The following is a 19,497-nucleotide window of genomic DNA, read 5'->3' on the forward strand; positions in this document are numbered from 1 at the left end:
ACTATTTCTAAGTATGCATTCAGTACCATTAAGTTCAGTTGCTCAGTCGTGTCCGACTCTGAGACCCTATGAATCACAGCACGCCAGGCCTCCCTGTCCATCACCAACTCCCAGAGTTCACTCAAACTCATGTCCACCGAGTCGGTGATGCCATCCAGCCATCTCATTCTCTGTCGTCCCCTTCTCCTCCCGCCCCCAATCCCTCTCAGCATCAGTCTTTTCCAGTGAGTCAACTCGTCGCATGAGGTGGCCGAAGTATTGGAGTTTCAGCTTTAGCATCAGTCCTTCCAATGAACACCCAGGACTGATCTCCTTACAGTCCAAGGAACTCTCAAGAACCATCTCCAACACCACAGTTCAAAAGCATCAATTCTTCGGCGATCAGCTTTCTTCACAGTCCAACTCTCACATCCATACATGACCACTGGAAAAACCATAGCCTTGACTAGACGGACCATGGTTGGCAAAGTAATGTCTCTGCTTTTTAATATGCTATCTAGGTTGGTCGTAACTTTCCTTCCAAGGAGTAAGCGTCTTTTAATTTCATGGCTGCAATAGATTAAAATTGTTAGGCAACTTCACCACCATCATCTCCAGGACTTTTTCATCACCCCAAATGGGCACTCTGTCCCCATTAAACACCCCCCACCACCCCTTTCCCAAGCCCCTGGGAACCTCAATTCTCCTTTGTGTCAGTTTGCCTCTTCTGGGGACCTCGTGGAAGTGGTGTCACATATCTGTCATGTCACTCAGAAGAATGTTCTAAAGGTTCTTCCATGGTGTGGCGCCTATCGGAATTTTTGTTCCTTTTTAGGGCTGGATAGTACTCCTTTGTACGTGTATGCAGCATTTTGTTTATCCATCCATCTGTTGGTAGACACTCGTGCTCCTCCCATCTCTTGGCTGTTGCGTCTTATGCTGTTGTGAATGTGGGTATACAAGTATCTGTTTGAGTCCCTGTTCTCAGTTCTGTTGGGTGTGTGCCAAGTAGTGGCATTGCTGGGTCACATGGTGATGCTGTCTAACTTTCTGAGGACCTGCTCAACTTTGCTGCAGTGGCTGCATGAATCCACCAGCAGTGTACAAGGGTTCCAGTTTCTCTGTTTCTTCACGAACAGGTGTTCTTACCTATTTTTTAAATAATAGCTGGCCTAATGGGACCTTGTGGTTTTGATTTGCATTTCTCTAGTGACCAGTGATGTTGAGCATCGCTTCCTGTGCTCATTGGAGCTGGGTGTGTGTTTGGACTGGGAGGCCCAGAGGCAGTGGTCAGCCTCACGTGTTCAGTTGGTGTCAGGTCTGTGGCTCTGCAGAGCCAGGGCAGCCGGGAAGCAGGGTCACGCATGGCTGGACAGAGGCTCCAGGCCCCAATGTGGGCCTCTTCCTGGCAGGACCCTGTACTTGCAGCCCTGGAGGGCGGGTGGGAGGGCCTCCCGGTGCAGCTCCTCCCCTGGCGTGCCCGGGCCCCGGGCGCTGATGGGCACACGCCTCTGGGAGGAGGCAGGCGCCGGGTGGGCCTCTGACCTGCAGAGAACGGCTGATGGGAACAACACTGCACTTGTATGACGTCTCCCCTTTGAAAACCAGATATTCCCTGAGCTATGAAAACCCAACTGCTGGCTGAGTGTCAGGACGTTATTATTACAATCACCTGGCCCGATTCCAGACACCGGGGCAGGACAATGAGCCTTTGAGGCCGTGTGGAGGACTCGCCCCCTGTCCACCCTCTCCCACAGGCAGGGGCCTGGCTGTACCTATACGCCCTGTGGGGCTCCTGCCCAGTGGAGATCTGCTCATTGGTCTGTCTTGTCAGGTGGAGCCCAAAGGAAATGCGTCCAGGTGTTGCTTGACTGCCTCCTGTCCTGTCCCACGTCTCCACCGTGCTGGGACCTCAGGAGCGACTTAGGTATGCTTGGGGGAAACTTTCGGGTGTGAAAAAGTCTTCAAATACACGAAGACCAGCAGGGCCTCTTAGCCATCCTCACTGTCATGGGCTGCGTGCCTCGCTAACTTCACTATGAAACGGGGCCCGTAGCGGGCATGCCCAGTGCCTGGAGCCCTTGCTGGGTCAGTGACTGGCAGCTGGGACAGAGAGTGGGGCCCGCGGGCTCCTGACCATCAGCTGCTACGTAGCGAGGCCATAGAGCCTCTTGTTCTTGGTCCCACTTTATTCCCAAGCTTTTGGTGTTACTTGATCATCAATTTTATGCCATAAAGATCCTGATTTTATTAGGGAAAAAAAAACCAACAAACATAATCTTGTGGAACTGCAAGGCAGGATCCCCTTCCCGTGAAACCCTAGAGCCAGAGCCTCGAGATAGGCCCGTGCATGCTCAGTCATGTCCTACTCTGCGACCCCAGGGACTGTAGCCCACCAGGCTCCTCTGTCCATGGGATTCTCCAAGCGAGAATACTGGAGGGGGTTGTCATTCCCTCCCCAGGGGATCTTCCCGACCCGGGGACTCAACCTGCACCTCCTGAGTCTCTTGCACTGTGCCACCTGGAAGCCTGAGAAAGGCCTTCCTCTTCTGTCTGCTTGTTGTCGCTGCTAGGCAGCCTGAGGAGTGGACGGGGAAGGACGCACCAGGCAGCGAGGGCTCCACGGTTCCTGAGTTCACCTGGGTTCGTCACGGTTAGGTCTTCACCCTGCAGGTGCCCTGATCCCACTGGGGGTCAGCTCCAGACAACAGGCACATGGAGGGAGGGGGGTCCTCCAGCTGCTGGTTCGACGGCACTGGGACCCCAGCTTGGTCTTCAGGATCAGGGACACCCGAGCACTGTAAGGGATTAGGCAGGCCTGGCTCCAAGAGGCTCTGCTGCCCCAGGGAGGCACAGGTGCTTGGCTGGGGCCCAGGGCATGCAGAGCTCCCAGAGCCCTTGGGGCAGGCCTGGAAACCCGAGAGCCCTCCAGGAACTGGTGACGGAGGAGTGGGCCTGGGGAAGGCAGATGGGGAGATGGGGGTGTCTGCAGGGGGCGGGCCCACTGCGCTCCCTGACATGTCAGACCCAGGTCTGAAGGCTGTGGCCCACCTGTCCTGAGGCCGGGCACCACGCGGTTTCCTCCCTCCCAGGGTTGCCCCAGAGACCTGATGGGCCAGCAGGAGGAGGACCCTGGACCCTTGGGGGCAGGCCACACACTGCTCTCCTCTCGATCCTCAGGCAATGCAGGAGGTCAGGTCCAAGGGGTGCGGTCCATGACTGTGGGGTTAGGGCGTTGGTTCCAGCAGAGACGCCTCCTGATGGGGCCAGACCAGTGGCGTGGGGTGTTGTGGGACCTCAGCGCTATGGCAGGGGCAGGACAGGGACATTCATGGGGCCGTCTGGGCTCAGTCACCTCAGGCCCAGACACCCTGCTGGCCTGCTCGCTGGGGTGGAGGCACCTCCCAACTTGTTTCTGGCAATGACCTGGACCCAAGGGTGTGCTGAGTGGGACCAGCGGGCGTGGGCCCAGGTGAGGGCACCCAGGGACCCTGGGCCAGGCAGGGGAGGGAAGTGGCTTCCAGGGGACTCAGGGACAGGTGGGGACAGCCCCGAGCTGGCAGGAGCTTCTCGTCGAGGACTTGTCAAGGAGCAGATGCTTCCGAAAGTGACATGAGCGGGGTGGGCCCTGACTGGAGCGGGGGCGCTCCGTAACCTGAGCAGGGTCCCCAAAGCTCAGTCACATGGCCTGGCAGCCCTGGCCTCTGGACGAGCACACCGCTCAGCCAACTCACGAGTCCCTCTGGCAGGGCCGCCTGGCAGCTCTGCGTCAGGTAATGAGCGGTGGGTGAGGGTCTCGGGCCCAGTGTGGGGCCTGCTTCAGGCCAGGGCATCATCCACATCTCTGAGCTGCTGCCTGGCATGTGGTCACACACCCTGACCTGCAGGTGCTGCCTGATGCCAACTGGTGTCACAGGACGTCTCCGTCTAGAGGGACCCTGGACGCGCCTGGCAGGTACCTGTTCAGCCAGGCCTCTGGCCACAGGAAAGCATGGCTGAAGCACGTTTGGGGTGGGTGCTCCCTGCTACCCACCCAGGGATGCTGGAGGTCCCCAGCACGGCTGTGGGATGATGGGGGCACCATTGGCCTGCAAAGGTTGTGAGTCCTCAGCACAGCCATGGGGGACAGGTCACTCTCCTGTCTTATTATCCACCTCCCTGGGGACGCAGAACCTTGGGGACAGAACCCCCGGGGGCTGGAGGACTATGGCCGGTGGCTGGAGGGCTTGGCAGTGGAGAGTGAGGTGGGGGAGGGGTGGGCTGGCCCCAGCATTGGCAACTCCTCTCACATCCCTGCACAACCTGCAGCCATAAGCAGAGGAGCTCAGGACATCCTGGGGGTAATTGCAGGTTACATGAAACAACCGAGGAATTAAAGTCATATTTTCATTGCAGCATAAAAACATGCCAAGGCGCAGGAGGCAGCCCTGGGCCCAGGTGGAGAGCACCTGGCCTGTGGGGTTCTGGCCCCTCCCTGCGCCCTCCGGGGTGAGGGGTGGGGCTGGGCCGGGCCGGGGAGCAACTTTGGAGCCAGGCAGGCCTGAGGGACGCCCAGGATAGGATCCCCAGCGGCCCAGCTCAGGCGTGAGACCCGAGAGCACGTGGGAGCCTCCGCGAGCGCGGGGGCCGGGCAGGGGGACCTTTGGGGTGATGCTGTGGGAGGGAAGCCTGGGTCCACGCGGCCCGCCCCGCTGGAGCCCCCCCAGGGCAGGGTTCATTGGGACGGGCCACGCCCTCTGCGGCCCTGCGGCTCGCGAAGGGGCTAGGCTCCCGCCCGTGACCGCGCTGGGTGGCGGGGCGCGGCTGAGCCCCGCGCTGGGGAGGGGCCTCCAACAGGCGGCGCCGCAGGGCTGGCCAGAGCACCATGGGGGGTTCTGCTCTCCCCGCGGCATCCACACCAACCACGTCAACTGGCCCGGACGAGCATGTCGCAGGCACAGCTGGAGCAAGGCCGCCCAGCTGGGGAAAGGGGCTGCGGGACACCGAGGTGAGGCGGCCGCCCGGCTGCGTCATCCGGAGTCACGGGAAGCGGTGAGACTGCCTGCGTCCCCCGCCGGCCCCACGCGGTCGGCCCGGCGGCCCGTGCCCCGCCCACCCCGAGCCGGCGGAGGCCACGCCCACCCCGAGCCGGCGGAATCGTAGACCCCGAGCCGACGGAGGCCACGCCCACCTGGTCGGCTGACTCGTAGGCCCCGCCCATAGGCGGGACCCCGCCCACGGGGCTGCCTCCCGCCCGCCGGGCGTTCAACGGTCGGCTGCCCTCGCCCGAGGCCCGGCCCTCGGCGTCTCGCTCGGGCGTGTGAGGCGGGCGCGCGCGCTTCACGCGAGCCCATCCAGGCGCAAAGACATTCCTTTGTTCGCTGACAAGCAGGGTCCCACCCAGGGCTCCCGGGCGGCAGACTGAACGATGTTTTCTTAGGGAAGACGCGAGATTAGCCGCCGCTAACGCCCCGGCCTGTCAGCGCCGGCTCTCCGCCTGACTGACGGGCCGGGCCTCGCTCCCCGGCGGCCTCCGTGCGCGGGATTAAGCCTGAGCCGGCCGACAAGCTGGCTGGGGCACCGCCGCGCCGGGCCGTGTCCCCGCCACAGGCCGGGGAGGGGACGGGCGTGCGGGGGACAGCACGGGCCGGTTGCGCTCGCGGGGGCAGGCTCTTTATTTGCGCCAGGAAATGCCAGGGGCTCAGACGTGGGCAGCCCGCGGGGGGTTTCCGCACAGGTCCTCATCATCTGGCAGGGTCTGGGGTGCGCGGTGCCGGCGTGGGCCATCCTTGCCGGGCGCTCGGCGTCAGTCCGGTGTCCTGCCCAAGATGAGGGTCAGTGTGGGGCGGCCCGCGTGCCCACACCCACCCACACGGAGGGCCCCGTGGGGGGTCAGAGGAGAGAGCAGGCGAGGGCGGCCCTGTGCGATCAGGTGGGGCGTCCTTGTTAGAAATGCCCTGAGTCGATGAGGCTCCTCAGAGGCTGTCACAGGGCTTTGTGAAGGCACCAGTGTCTGAGTGCCCAAGAGAGGCCGGGGCCTGGCCCGCTCACTCTCGGCCGCAGCTCAGTCTGAGCGGGCATCTTATGGGCGCTCACTGAGGGGGTGAGGGCCGGGGGAAGCCCCTCCGGCTGACGGGCAGAAAGGCCCGGACCACAGGCACCCCGTTGGCCAGGGGCAAGGAGGGGTTTCCTCCAAGAAGAGGCTCAGGACCAATGGCACACCAGGGCTTCCGGCCGCCCACCCGGCTGGCTTTGCCAAGCCTAACAGAACCAGACTGTGTGTGCACTTTCTGAGCAGAGGGAGAGGACCTGGCGGCTCTGGGCGGGGCAGGCGGGAGGGGGGTCACTGAGCTTTCTCCACCCTGTGTCCCCGCTCCCGCCCCCCGGGACAGGTGCTGTGGGTGCACCTGGCCTCCAGACACCCCTGCTCGTCGGCGGCCCAGCCGGGGTCTGGAGGGTCCAGTGGGGGTGGGGCCCTCAACGGCCTCCCTTCTCAGCCATTTCTCCAGCTACAGTGGCTGCGGGCACAGGGTCCAGCTGCCTGAGGTCACCTGCAGCTGGAGAGCAGTTGGGGGTGGCACCCAGCGCCCCTCAAACACAGGACCGGCCCCGCACGCACACCTGGCCACGGGGGCAGCAGCAGGCCGAGCGCCCTGGGCTGCGGATGGCCGCCTAGCCTCAGCAGCCGGTCACCGTGGGGTCCAGGCCGGAGCGCTTGGAGATGCGGAGCTTGGCCACCTCCTCTGCACAGGTGGGGTGGATGCCCACTGTCCGCATCACCTGCTGATAGGAGGCCCCACACCTGCACGCCGGGACAGGGTGGGGTGAGTTAGTGCAGCGTGCATATTCGTGCCCCCCCGCCCCCCCTCCAAGAAGTCCTTGATGGCAGGACTTGGGGGAGGGCCCGGAAGTCAATCTCACTGCCCTCCAGCCCTGGCCCCCACCCTCTTCTCCAGCCACAGCCAGGAACACCTGCCATCTCCACCTCCCACCCGCCGGCCTGGCCCCCTGCTGCCCCCTGCTGCCCCCAGGCCCACAAGGCCCTCGGTGAGTCCAGCCCGCTCCCCTCTGCCCTCCTGCCTCTGACAGCTGTCGCCAGCTGCCCGGCCCCTTCACTCCCAGAAGCTCAGCCCTGCCAGAGCAGCCACAGCACGGGCCCCGGGACCCCACCGTGCACAGCGTGTGGCTGGGGCTGGCCCCAGAGGATGTGTGTCCGCCAGGTGGCCCTCCCTGTACATACGATGCCAAGCTGCTTCTGACCGACTGGGCACTCATTCTGAGCAGAGAAGACCCACATGGACCCCTTGGCCAGTCGAGGGCACAAGCCTTTCCCAGAGATGGACATGGCCATGCCCTGGGTGACTGGACCTGCCCTGTCGGGTGGACGCTCTCTGAAAACAACACCCCACGGACGAGCAGCCTGACGCAGCAGATTCGACAGCCAAGCGGCCTGCGAGTGGTGTATCGACCGACATTCCTGCAGACTCACTTGATCCCCAGGGCAAATCCCTGAGTAACTTCGCCTGCGTTGGGGCCGAGGAAGTGCAGGCCCAGCACCAGCTGTGGGGGCTCCCGCAGACACACCATCTGAAAGGCACGTGGTCAGCGGAGGTGGCGGGGGCCTGTGCGCCCGGCCAGGCCCACGGGGATGCTCACCTTTATGTAGCACTGAGATGCATCCCGCTGGGGGACAGTGAACTCCAGCGGTTTATAGAACGCGTGGTAAACCTGGGCGGCAAGACATGGGTTCCCGGGTCAGGGGCTGCAGCACAAGCAGCCTCGGGACCTCCTGGAGCTGGTCAGGCTGTGGGCACGGCGGGGGAGCCACAACCACCCACTGGGCCTGCAGGCTGTGATCCGGGCTGAGGACAAGGCACCACTGGCCTGGAGGCAGCCCGTGCCCTTGGGCACGGCAGCCTGTGGACAGACCATCTCCCAGCAGGCCTGGGACCCTGGAGAACCGCAGCGGCAAGGCAGGCTGCCCTCTGACCTGCTCCAGAGCCCAGGGCACAGAGCAGGCCCAGGTACCACCCAGGCGGACACTGCCCAGACTCGGCGCTGGAGGGGGCCCCCAGTACTCTCCAGGCCCTCACTCCAGCCAGCGGGGTGGCAAGCACGGCCCCCACCGACTGCCGGACAAAGGCTTTCAGCGCCTGAGAAGGGCCGACAGCGTGGTTGGGGCTGCGGCCGTGTAAAAAATGAGCAGGGCGCTCACATGTGCTGCACAGCCATTATTAATTAATGCAGCTTCAGAGAATATTGTTCTAATGAAGACAGAATTGAAAAGAAAACAAACAAACGGCATTCGGCCATTCAACATTGTGAAACATAAAACAACATCACGGAACACCACGGACACATGTCCCAGGGCCCTTGTGATGAATTAAACAAAAATAGCAAATGAAGCATAGTTGATGGAGGATGGGGCAGGCCCTGGAGCCCAGGGCTCGCTCCCAGAGGGAAGCCGGCCGCGCTGGTGGCCACGTGGGGTCCGGCACCTCCCGGCCCGCCTCCAAGCTGCCCGGGCACATGCTGCGGCCAAAGCAGACCCGAGGCACCCGTCTGGTGACCAAGCCCTCCCTCTGGGTGACGCCCGTGCTGGGCTGGCAGGGCCCGAGAGAACCAGAAGTGGGCAGGAGGGCAGCCAGAGGCGGGCGGAGGGCAGGAGGAGACTTTCCAGACAGAGGGAGACAAGTACCCCACCGAGCGGGCCGCTGCTCCAAGGCCCCCTGGTCCCTGCCATGCCTGCCGACACCCTCAGCCCATCACAGCCATCGTGCGGGGCCCCATGCCACCCTGCCAAGCCTCAGGCCCCAGTATTCCCACTCGCCCTCTGGCATCTGTGGGGTAGCCGTCATCGGGGTGGGGGCCACACAGGCCTACATGCTGCCCCGGGCCTGGACTCACCTCCACGTGCTCTTCTCCATGGCGTGCCACAGCCGCCTCCTCTGATAGCCCCACGCAGCCATACTCCAGCGGGGTGAAGACGGTCGTGGGGACCTGGAGGGCAGGCCTGTGTCAGGCAGGCCCCTGGGGGCCCAGGGCGAAGACTCCCCAGGGACACCGCGCCTGTCTGGTCTCACATGCATGCCTGTGCACACGCCCCAAACACGCCCCCAGAATGAGCTGCGGCCTTGCACAGGCTGGACACGGCTCTGGAGAACAGAGGCACTTACGTTGTTGTAGTCCATCAGGTCTGTGGTCTGGCCGCTCAGCCGCTGGGCCAGGAGCCTCCCGGCCATGATGGCCGTGGGCGTCAGCTCTGGCCGCCCCTGGAAGCAGGGAGCGTGGGTTACTCCAGCACGGCCCACGCTGGGGGTGCTGCCGTCCCAGTGGGGCCTCTGCCTTCCAGAGATCCCCAGTTGCGGGTTGCCTCTGTCGCTCTTGCGCGTTCCCCTCTGTGCCACCCTGGAGAGCTGCCAGCCTCCCTGGAAGAGGGCTGGGCTGCCAACAAGCCCGGCCACGCCAGCCATGCTGGCCAGACCAATGGCACCTCCTACATCCACCGGGGGCTTCTCTCGGGACCCTGCTTCATGCCAGTGCCCTTGGAGAGCGTTCCTATAGCAAAGCCCAAGCGAGACCCGCTGCCATTCACTAGTTCCCACTGACTTGGGTTTGGGCTAAGACAGGCCCAAGGAGCACCCGTGGGCCCCGACACGCAGTTGGTCCGGCACGCCAAGCCCAAGACAGAGCCCAGATCGAACCGTGTCCCGCCGAGGCCCCTGCCCTGGGCGTCCTGCCAGGGAGCAGAGCTGGCATAGCCCCGTGTCCCTGCATGCGTCGGCCTGGGACTAGGGACTGATCCCCCACAGCAGCAGGAAACGCCAATGTCCAATGTTCTGGAAATGACAGGGATCGGCAGCTAGAAAGCACCCCACCAGCCTGACCGACACACACGTGGCCCACACGGCACACACGTCTCCCCGAACCACGGCACAGGGATGAATGCTTCTAAGTGACTTAGTCATGACTGTTTTAATCAATGGTCTTCCCAGGTGGCTTAGTGGTAAAGAACCCGCCTGCCAAAGCAGGAGATGTAGGAGACACAAGTTCAGTCCCTGGGTCAGGATCTCCTGGAGGAGAAAATGGCAACCCACTCCAGTATTCTTTCCTGGCGAATCCAATGGACAGAGGAGCCTGGCGGGCTGCAGTCCATGGGGTCACAAAGAGTCTGACATGACTTAGCGAATGGGCACACACGCACGTTTTAATGAACACGCAGCATTGCCTAAGCAGCCAGGTCCCGGGGCAGCGAGCATGTGCGAAGCCTCGCTGACCACGAGGTGGTCAGGCCAGAGGGACAAGGAGCAGTGGGCGCCGGCCGTACCTCTGCCACGTCGCCGATGGCATAGATGTGGGGGATGGAGGTGGCTTCCTGGGCATCAACGAGGATCTTCCCAGTGACGGGGTTCATACGCACACCAGCCTTTCCCAAATTCAGACTCGCGGTTTCTGGAACTCGGCCTGCAGGACACAGAGCAAGGTGGAAGGTTTCCATGGGATGTTCTGATCAAGACTCTGGGTTTATTTAAAACCCTTCTCAGAAAGTCCACTTAGAATTGGTAAGACATCAAGCACTGACAGCGCCAAGGGCCTCAAACATGCACGCACGCATACATGCGTGTGCGCACACCTGCACATATATGTATGTATGCACACGGGCAAGAGTCTACGCACGTTGCACGCGTGCATGTGCGCACATACGTGCAGTATGCCCATACAGTTTGCACAAGCATGCATGCAGTGTGTATACTGTTTATGTACACATGCACGCGAGAGTACATTCGCACACACACGTCTGCACACACGCACACACACGTCTGCACAGAAAATGAAAGGACAGTGCAGGAACAGGAGGAAGTGGGGCGTATGTGCAAAGTCTGGAATAAGAAACCCTAAACACAGCCTACGATACAGTTTTGGTTTCTTAAATTATCCATAGTTAATAGTTGCTGCTGCTGCTGCTGCTGCTAAGTCACTTCAGTCGTGTCCGACTCTGTGCGACCCCATAGACAGAAGCCCACCAGGCTCCCCCGTCCTTGGGATTCTCCAGGCAAGAACACTGGAGTGGGTTGCCATTTCCTTCTCCAATGGGTGAAAGTGGTTCTGAAAAGTGAAAGTGAAGTCGCTCAGTCGTGTCCGACCCTTAGCGACCCCACGGACTGCAGCCCACCAGGCTCCTCCATCCATGGGATTTTCTAGGCAAGAGTACTGGAGTGGCTTGCACATATTCAAAAAATAAACGTGGGAAAAAAAACCCTGTAACTGGTGAACCAGAAACAAAAGAGCTTATTGGATTTTTGTTTTAATTTTTTACCTTTTATTTTGAAAAATATTTACTTATTTGGCTGCGCCAGATTATCTTTGCAGCACATGGGATATTTAGTTACGGCACGCAACATCTTGGTTCTGGCATGTGGGATTTAGTTCCTTGACTAGGGATCGAACCTGTGTCCCCTGCATTGGTAGGTGGATTCTCAACCATTGGACCACCAGGGAAGTCCACAAAGGTGCCTGTGGTAACAGATAACTCGCTCAGGAGACCCAGGGGGCCCACCCTGGAACTATACCTCCGCAGGTCACGTCTCGGCAAGTGAAATGCTAACAGGTCCTACGTGTCACTCAAACAGGACGTTCAAGCCCCATAACGCTGACTTTGTGCTGGAGAGCCATGCTTTCTTTCAAAGGTGCCTGGCTCTGACAACAGAAATGGTGTAGAAGCAGCAGCCAAGCACAACATGGCCCCAGCCCCAGACCGTATCCCGAAGCCCTCCCCACTGACGGGGCTGCGCTCCAAGGACCAGGGACCCCAGGCCACGTGGCGGAGCAGTGCAGGTGAAGGACCAGCTCGGCTGCACACACAGGCCGACGGGGCCATGCAGACTTCGAGGCATTGGCCCGAGGGCAACTCGGAAACTCCGTCCCGTCCCTGCGTGCACCCCTCGGTGGGGGTGTCTCAGGGGTCCTCAGGTGGCCTCCGTGGTCCGGGGTGCCCCCCCAACCCTCCTGGGGCCTCTGCCCTCTACCTGCCAGGTCACCCCGCCTGCCACGAGGCTGCATGTGCGCGACAGGCGGTGCCTGTGACCCCAGCCCCTGGCAAGGACAGCCCCTCGATGCCCGAGGAGAGTGAGCCGACCCAGAGGAGGCAGACGGTGTGCTCGACCGCGTCCTGCCCAGGGTCCAGGACAGGCCCCCGCTGCCGGCAGCCCCAGCTCGAGGCATCCAGGGCTGGCAGGCACAGCCGCCCGTCCTGAGGGGCCATCAGCTTGTGGACTCCGCCCTTGGAGAGAGGCCTGGAGGGGGCACTGCTGGGCGGACACCCCAGCACTGCCAGCCCGTGTGCTACAGCCCGGGGCATCGTTCAGTTGACAAGTCCTCTTCAAGTGGGGGGTGGCGGCAGGGGTGGTGGTGGGCGCCCCGTCTTCCCAGGGCCGGGCGGGGGATCCGGAGGCAGGAGGCTCAGCTTCAAAGGCACAGATCCCACGGCTCCCACGGCTCAGGCCCCCGGGGTCGGCAGGGGCTGGTGGAGCCGGGGAGGGGAGCCTTAAGTCTCCAGCTGCTCTCCCCGCGGAAAGTCAAAACACAGGCTCAACTAAACCTCCTTCTCAGCGATGGCTCCGGCTCGGCCCCAGGGATCAGGGGCTGAGGGCTGGCGCCCTTCCCCAGCAGACCAGACATGGGCCCACCAGGACAGGGGGGACCTACCTCTGACCACACCAATGCTGGCGCTCCAGCCCTGATGGAGACCCATGAGCCTGCAGAGTGTGACATGCCACCTGCCAGCATCCTGCCCGGGGCCTGGGGGCCCAGTGGGCACCTGGGAAGGGGTTGGACTATGCTCCAGCAAGGAAGAAGTGGGCTCCAGGGGTGGGATGGGGGCCGTATGCTGGGGGGCGCCAGTCCTGCAGGCAGGGGCTCCTAGATCAGCCCCTGGGTTCCTCCCAAGGTCCTGGGCCCTGAGCCTCCCAAGGACACTGGGCCGGGCTGAGGAGCCACAGGCAAAGCAGGCAGCATCCGGGCCAGGTGTGCCGATGCGGCCACACTGCCTCCAGCTCGCCCCTGCACCCTGCCTGGCTGGTCACAGGAGGTCAACAGCACTTCTTCCCGGGCCTGTGGTAACCATGGTAACTGCACACCTTGCAGAGGCTAGCAAACCACATCTCAGGTCCCCGAGGAAACAGAAACTTGAAGGCAGAAGCAGGAGATGGCGCCATGCTGGCCCCCGTGGTCCATTTTGAAGCCAGGATTTTATAGGACGCACTGCCTACATGAGCAGGAAAGTACGTGGAACGTGTGAGCCAGGCCACAGGTACAGAAAATAAGTGGCTGGACAATGCCGGGCGGCAGGCCTCCAGGACCGACAGTGGAGGAAGGGAGGCCCTGAACAGGGGTAACGGATGGTGGACAGGCCCCGGCCTCCAACACACTGCTCCGTGTGCTCCGAGCCGGGGGTCACGCTCCCTGTCCAACAGGCCCAGAGCCCCAGAGGCCGACGGAGACGGAGAGCAGGTGGGGCGGGGGCCCAGCGGCCGGCTGCTCGGACCAGGCTGGGCTTGAACGGCAGTGGCCACACCGTCCTCCACGACCTCCAGAAGGGCAGGCAGTCCTCCCCAGTGACAGCTCACACGCCGCCCTGTCCAGCCCACAGGCCACCCACTCCTCACCCCTGTGCAGGGTTGGCAGCTGGTCCCTGGGGCAGGCCCTTCCGGGCAGGCGGCCCCCTCACTCTGCGCTCTGCTCCTTGTCAGGGTGGGGAGCTGTGAAGGCTCAGCGTGTGCTTCTTCAGCAGTGTCCTTTGGCCACATGTTAGTCAGCTGGGCTTCCTCCTGAGAATGACTGATCCAGCCCTCTTCATCCATTTATGTGATCCCGTGAGCATCTTCCTTAGAACACACACGACTTGCCGCCGTTACAACAAATGAGGGCACTGAGACCCCAGTCACACACCCCGCCTTGGGGCTGCCCCTCGCCTGTTGGCCAGAGTCCCTCAGGGGAAACGCGTGACCCATGCAGCTTGGACAGCCTGCATCCAGTGCTGACCACCCAGGACAGAGCTCTCGGTGGGCTGGGCCGGGCCAGCCTCCCCTGGTGGCGCTGAGGGAACCACCTGCTGGCTGTCGCGATCTGCTCCACGCGCCCAGGGACGCAGAGGAGCAGATGCGCCCGTCACAGGAAGACGGGTCTCCCTGCAATTTCCCGCCTCCCCGGAGCATGCGTGCTGATGTGCAAGGGCTCGTGCAACGAGGGCAGACTTCAGGGCCGGCAGGGGAGTGACAGGTGAACGCGGGCTGCGGTCGGACAGACCGGGGAGGCCGCATGGGCAGTCCCGGGCACGGCGCTGGGAGGCTGGGGGCCCAGTCAGGCTGCAGTTCGGGGGCAGGCCAGGCGGCTGGGCCCGTGGCTGCCCCAGCGGGCCGCATCGCTGCTGAGACCTCCAGTGCCTCCGTGGCCTCCGGGTGGTGACCTTGGACAGAGGGGCCCCGGTTGCAGCCAACCTCGGCCCCCTGGGCGGGGCACGGTCTCCTCAGGCCGGCCTTCATCCTGGGCTGCAGTCCATGTGCACCCCAGCATAGGGACGGTGCTCAGAGTGGGCCTTCAGGATGGGGGTCGGCCAGAGTGGGTAGGCTGGGACCCACAGGCTTGCGTCCCTCCACGCTGGAGGCTCCCATGTGACACAGGTGAATGGCAACGGCTGGCTACAAAGGAAAAAGCCTGAAGAAAAAGCGCCAGCTTCAGGGGCTGACTGCCCGCGGTGCGCCGCTGCTTCTCTGCCCATGGGTGGGGCTCCTGTGGCCCGAGCCTTCCCCCACCCTGGACGCTGAGCCCTGCCTGGAGGCCTCCGATTATGGGGGGCGGGGGGAGGGCGCTGGGGACTGTTTTGGCTCTGGGTTTTCCTGAGGCCAAGGCACTCAGGCCATTTTTAAAAACAAGAGAAAGTCACAGCGACGCCAAGGGTGCCTGCTCAGAGGTGTGCACTGGGCTCGCCTAGTCCTGCTCTGCGCAGCCCCCCAGCCGGGATCCAGGCCACAAGTGGTTAACTGCAGCGGCCTGAGCCTGCGGGGCGGGCTGACTGTCTTCACTCAGCACAGTAATCGGCACATCTGCAGACAGGAAATCCTCCTCCCCAGCTCCCGGCCTGTTATCTAAGACACCTGGTGTGAGCGGGTGATTCACAGACAAACAATGAGCCGGCCCCCTGCACAGCAATTAACTGCTTTAGCTGCTAATGTGCTTAATCCACCTCGTGGGGATCAAGGCTGCGCCGCGGAAGAGGCTGGCAGGCTGCAGGCCAGGCCCACGCTGGCGTCCGCGGGTGTCCATGGGCACGAGCCACAGCCCACCCTTCTCATCCGTGACATGTCGGGTCCGGTGGGCGCCCGGGCGAACCCAGGGTCTGCCAGCTCCCGGCCAGGCATGGTGTTTGGACCCCTGGGACCACCCTTTATCGCACGCAGAAGTAATGCCCAGTTCCAGGCTCTCCAGGTAAAGGGCAGAGAACATTCCGGTTGCTGAAACGGGACTCGGCTCCTGGATGTTTACAAAACCTGCCGCGAGTCGCGCCCCGCCAGTACTTGCCCGCGGCCGGGAGGCGTGCCGGGAACCGCCACAGCGCCGCCTTGGGAAGCAAGGTCAGAGGCCAAGGACTGTGAAAAGCCCCCACCCCTGGCATCAATCATACCAGCAGACCGTCTGGGGGACGCTCATTTTAAAAATAAAGAAAACGAAACGGACTCCCGGTGGGGGAGGGCTCCCAGGGCCGTCTGGACTCAGGGAGGACCCCGAGGGCCCAGGGATGCAGGCGAGGGGCCAGGCAGGAGGCGGGGGCCGCCACCTCGGCCTTTAGAACCGAGCTGAAAACGACGGCCGTCAGTTTACCTCTCTGGCTCCTTCACAGTGTTCATCAAAAGAAACCCCCTTTAGGTCTACTCTCACGACTTGATCAAGAACATTTCCTCTGGTAATTTAGCGAATCTTGGCCAAGAGTTCGCTCTGGGGCGTCTCAGATCTTTGCCTCATTCCTAAACCCTGCTCGCGTCAAACTTCAACAGCCAGGCACAGACTGCTCCGGGGTTTATTTCATTTTCTGATTTCCACTGGTTCTGAGCATTTCGGAAGCAGCAGGCTTCTCAGAAGTGCACCCCCACCCCGGCCCCACCTCGGGGCACGGGGGGAGCTGGGCAGCCGGCGTGGAAAAGCGCGGGGGACAGGCCCTCTGAGGGCTCCGTGGACACACCAAGAGCTGCGGAGCCTGCTGTGGGGTCTGACGGGCACAGGGACACGGAAGCCAGGCTGGGGGAGGGGATGAGAGGCCTGTGGGCTGGAAACGCGGAGGGACGGCCCTGACTCTCTCCAGGTGTAGTGCGCACACGGATGGGTCAGGAAAACGGGTTCTGAACGCGGGCCACAGGCCCCAGGGCAGGAGGGTGTCCCGGCAGGTGGGCCCAGCGCCCCCTGTGCAGGGAAGCCCTGGGGCAGGCCTGCCCCCCATGGCTCTGGGCTGTGCCCTCAGGGCCTCTCCCCTCCAGGCTGGCTGTTCCTGGCCCTGCAGGGGCCCCCATGCCCTCACAGGGGCAGCTGGGTGCAGGAGGGACCAAACCTGGGAGTGTGTCCCACATGGTCACCCTGAGTTCTCTGCGTCGCCGCCTGAGGGGCACGGGGAGGGGTCCGGACGCCTGACGGCCGGGAAGGGGGCACCTGTGCCCCGGGGCACGCACGTCCTCACCTATGGCCCAGAGCACGGTGTCAAAGGTGCCTGCATCCTTCCGGTCTGAGGCGAGGTCCACCCAGGTGACGCGGAGCTGCCGGCCTGGGAGCTTCTCCACCCTCTCGGGGGTGCAGCCCTGCAGGACCCGGGTGCCGTGGCCGGCCATGTGCTCGATGACTAGCGAAGCCATTTGCTGCAGAGGGTGGAGAGGGTGCGGGGTCAGGGTCAGGGCCTAGCCCTGGGGGACGGGGGGCTCGCAGAGAAGACCTGCCCGAGCGGGCCGTCCGGGGTGGGGGCATGCTCTAGGGACCCTGCTCTCGGTGGAGCTGAGGACTAAGCCGGCAGAGCTTCTGGCACCCCCCGCCCCCCCAAGTCTGCGGGTCCAGGCCCCTGGGCTGAGGTGTGTGTGGCCTCTGCACACTTCTTAGACGTCAATGAACCGAGTCTTCTCTGAAGGGGCTGAGACCCGCCCCGCCCGCCGTCCCGGGCTCTGTGTGCAGGTCCTGCCAGGCGCGGCGGCCAGTTAACTGCGGGAAGACGTGGGCACCTCTCTGCCCCCTTCTCCTTCCTGCGGGCCTCTGCCTCTCGGGCCCTCTCTGCCTGCGTCCAGCCCGAGGCTCAAGGCCGTTCCCGGACGTGTGTGCCGGAGCTGGGTGCTCAGGCATGTCTGTCCAGGGGGTGACAGGACCTCGGGGTGCATCGACCCGGAGCCCACCCACTGTCCCGCTGCGCAGACACCAGGTGTTCTGACAGCAACAACCCAGATCCGGGCTTTAAAGAGACATTTCCTCGGAGGGATTGTGGCTTAAAAAAAAGTACACGTGCTCATCACATGGGCACATCCACTGTCAGCAAGGGTGCCTGCGCCCCGGGGCTGGGAGGCTGTGGGGCCGCGGGGCCTGGCTTGGCGTCCTGTCCGTCCCGTCTACGGTGGCCAGGCTGCCATCATCCACAACCGTCACCCAGGGCCTCGCTCCTCGCCACGCTGGCCCTGGAGAGACACACCCCTCGGGCCCCAGGGGCTCAGCAAGGGAGCTGGGATGGCATGGCTGCCCACGCTCGCTGGCTGCTACCCTCCCAGGTGGGGGCTGGCCACTGTGGCCGCCCTGTGCCCCGGGCCCTTCTGTGCCCGCCACGTGCTGACCCTGGCTGCCACCACCAACAGGTGCCTATGTCGCCAGCGGTCTCCTCACTCGACTCAAGGGCTGGTTTCTAAACACTGAGACCTCACTGCCAGCCCACACCTGCCCCTGCTCGGGTAGGGGGTGGGCAAGCCCCCTTGCGACAGCAGGGACACAGGTGGGGGTGCTAGCCTGGCATTACCTGGTCGAAGGCCCGGAGGGGCACGCTGCGTATCATGAGAGTGGTGTCCAGGCCGAGCCCGGTGAGGAGGCCTGCGCACTCCAGGGCCACGTCTGAAAAGCGGCTAAGGAGCGCTAATGAAGGCAGCATTGGGGCCGGGCAGCAAGACCCCCACACCCCACCAGAAGCCCACACCCCACCCGTCCCCACCAGCACAGAGGAGGCTCCAACTCGGCCGCAGAGGCCCCCCACCCCGTGCCCATCTCAAATGCACGTCGAGGGCCAGGTGAGGACTCCGTGCATGGGCACCTTCCATGCTCCCTGAAGGTTCACCCCGGGCCACGTGGGGAATGTCGGGAGCCAGCGCCCAGACCTCACGTCTCCATCTCCCATGGAGTCGCTCTTCCCGGCTCCCTGGCCCCCCATCTTACTGCTCCGTCTGAAGGAACAGGCCAGAGGGAGCTGGTCTCCAGGGGGGACCACCTGCCTCACGGCTGTGTCCAGCTGCCTGGCCAGCGAGCGGCTCGGGAAGAACCTCCTGGAAATCCCAGACTCAGAGGTCAACCTCAGGGTGTCCCCTGAGCACAGAGGACAGAGTGGGCCTTTACAGGTCGCAGGAGGCAGCCCCCACGGGAGGGGAGAGGGCGGGGGCTGGACCCGAGCATCCACTCTGGGACCGCAAGCAGAGCCGTTCGTCTGTCCATCAGCCGTACACAGCAAAGGATACAGCTGGCCCCAACCACCAACCTGTTGGAGGGATGGACAGAGACACGTGGGTCACACAGTCGCTGGCTGCGAGCAGCTGCCCCAGAGGACAACACCCCCTCCCCAGGGCTCCTGCCACAGTGACAACCAGCTGCCGGATCGGGAAACTGCCTGGTGGCGAGGAAGGGACAGCTGGTGGCAAACCAGTATGTCCGGGGACGGGCCCAGAGGCAGGACCAACGTGGACCAAGTCCAGGGGTCAAGCTTCTCCTTGACGCCCGCTGGGCCCGACGCCAGGCTGCAGACAGCCAGGGAGGCACTGGGTGGTGGCAGGACGCTCTGGGGCCACGCAGGCCGGCCCACACCTGCCTGCCCCGCATCCCCGCACGCAGAGGCTGGGAGAGCCAGCAGGGGCAGCAGGGAGGGCCATGGGACCCAGCAGACCTCCCGTCACACAGCCGGCATGCACACACACCTGAGCATACGTGCACACACACGCTTGCACACGTGCACAGAATTGAGCCTGAGTGCAGACTCCCCGCCCAGGCAGCGTGTGGGTGGGCTTGTCAGATCACCCTCAGCCTTTGAACGAGAAGAGGTGACGCGGGGGTGGATCAGCAGATGTCAGCTTGATCCCGGCAGGTACTAATGAGATAATTCCATTCAAACATGCTCGTCCCAGGAGGACTGCCGCTGGCACCCTGCGGGGAGCTGCTGGCACCCAGCTTCCTCGGGGCGGGCCGGGGCCAGGGGCATCCGGGCGCGTGAGCGGGGAGAGCTCGGCATGTGGGGCACACACGCAGGCACACGCACACGGGGCACACACG

At 63.3% G+C, this 19,497-nt stretch overlaps 1 protein-coding gene across 6 annotated transcripts in view; it reads right to left on the reverse strand.

The window, feature by feature from the left end:
* Positions 1-5,615: 5,615 nt before the first annotated feature.
* The window catches only part of TXNRD2 (thioredoxin reductase 2), a 28,899-nt gene continuing 15,017 nt past the window's right edge, over positions 5,616-19,497 (reverse strand). For 5 of the 6 annotated variants that reach the window (XM_055404237.2, XM_055404240.2, XM_055404238.2 and 2 more), the window contains 10 exons: positions 18,693-18,712; positions 17,987-18,078; positions 16,682-16,856; positions 10,286-10,422; positions 9,135-9,230; positions 8,866-8,958; positions 7,615-7,686; positions 7,448-7,545; positions 6,580-6,760; positions 5,616-5,777 (listed from right to left, as the gene is read on the reverse strand). In XM_055404237.2, the coding sequence (XP_055260212.2) occupies positions 6,631-6,760; positions 7,448-7,545; positions 7,615-7,686; positions 8,866-8,958; positions 9,135-9,230; positions 10,286-10,422; positions 16,682-16,856; positions 17,987-18,078; positions 18,693-18,712 (913 nt within the window). In that variant the 3' untranslated portion in view covers positions 5,616-5,777; positions 6,580-6,630. Of the gene's footprint in view, positions 5,778-6,579; positions 6,761-7,447; positions 7,546-7,614; positions 7,687-8,865; positions 8,959-9,134; positions 9,231-10,285; positions 10,423-16,014; positions 16,249-16,681; positions 16,857-17,986; positions 18,079-18,692; positions 18,713-19,497 lie in introns of those variants that run through there. The other variant, XM_088828412.1, reaches the window with a different exon arrangement.

This window comes from Moschus berezovskii, chromosome 19 (genome assembly GCF_049115385.1).
Source record: "Moschus berezovskii isolate FMDL1 chromosome 19, NW_MosBer_1.0, whole genome shotgun sequence".
Classification (NCBI taxonomy): Eukaryota; Metazoa; Chordata; class Mammalia; order Artiodactyla; family Moschidae; genus Moschus; species Moschus berezovskii.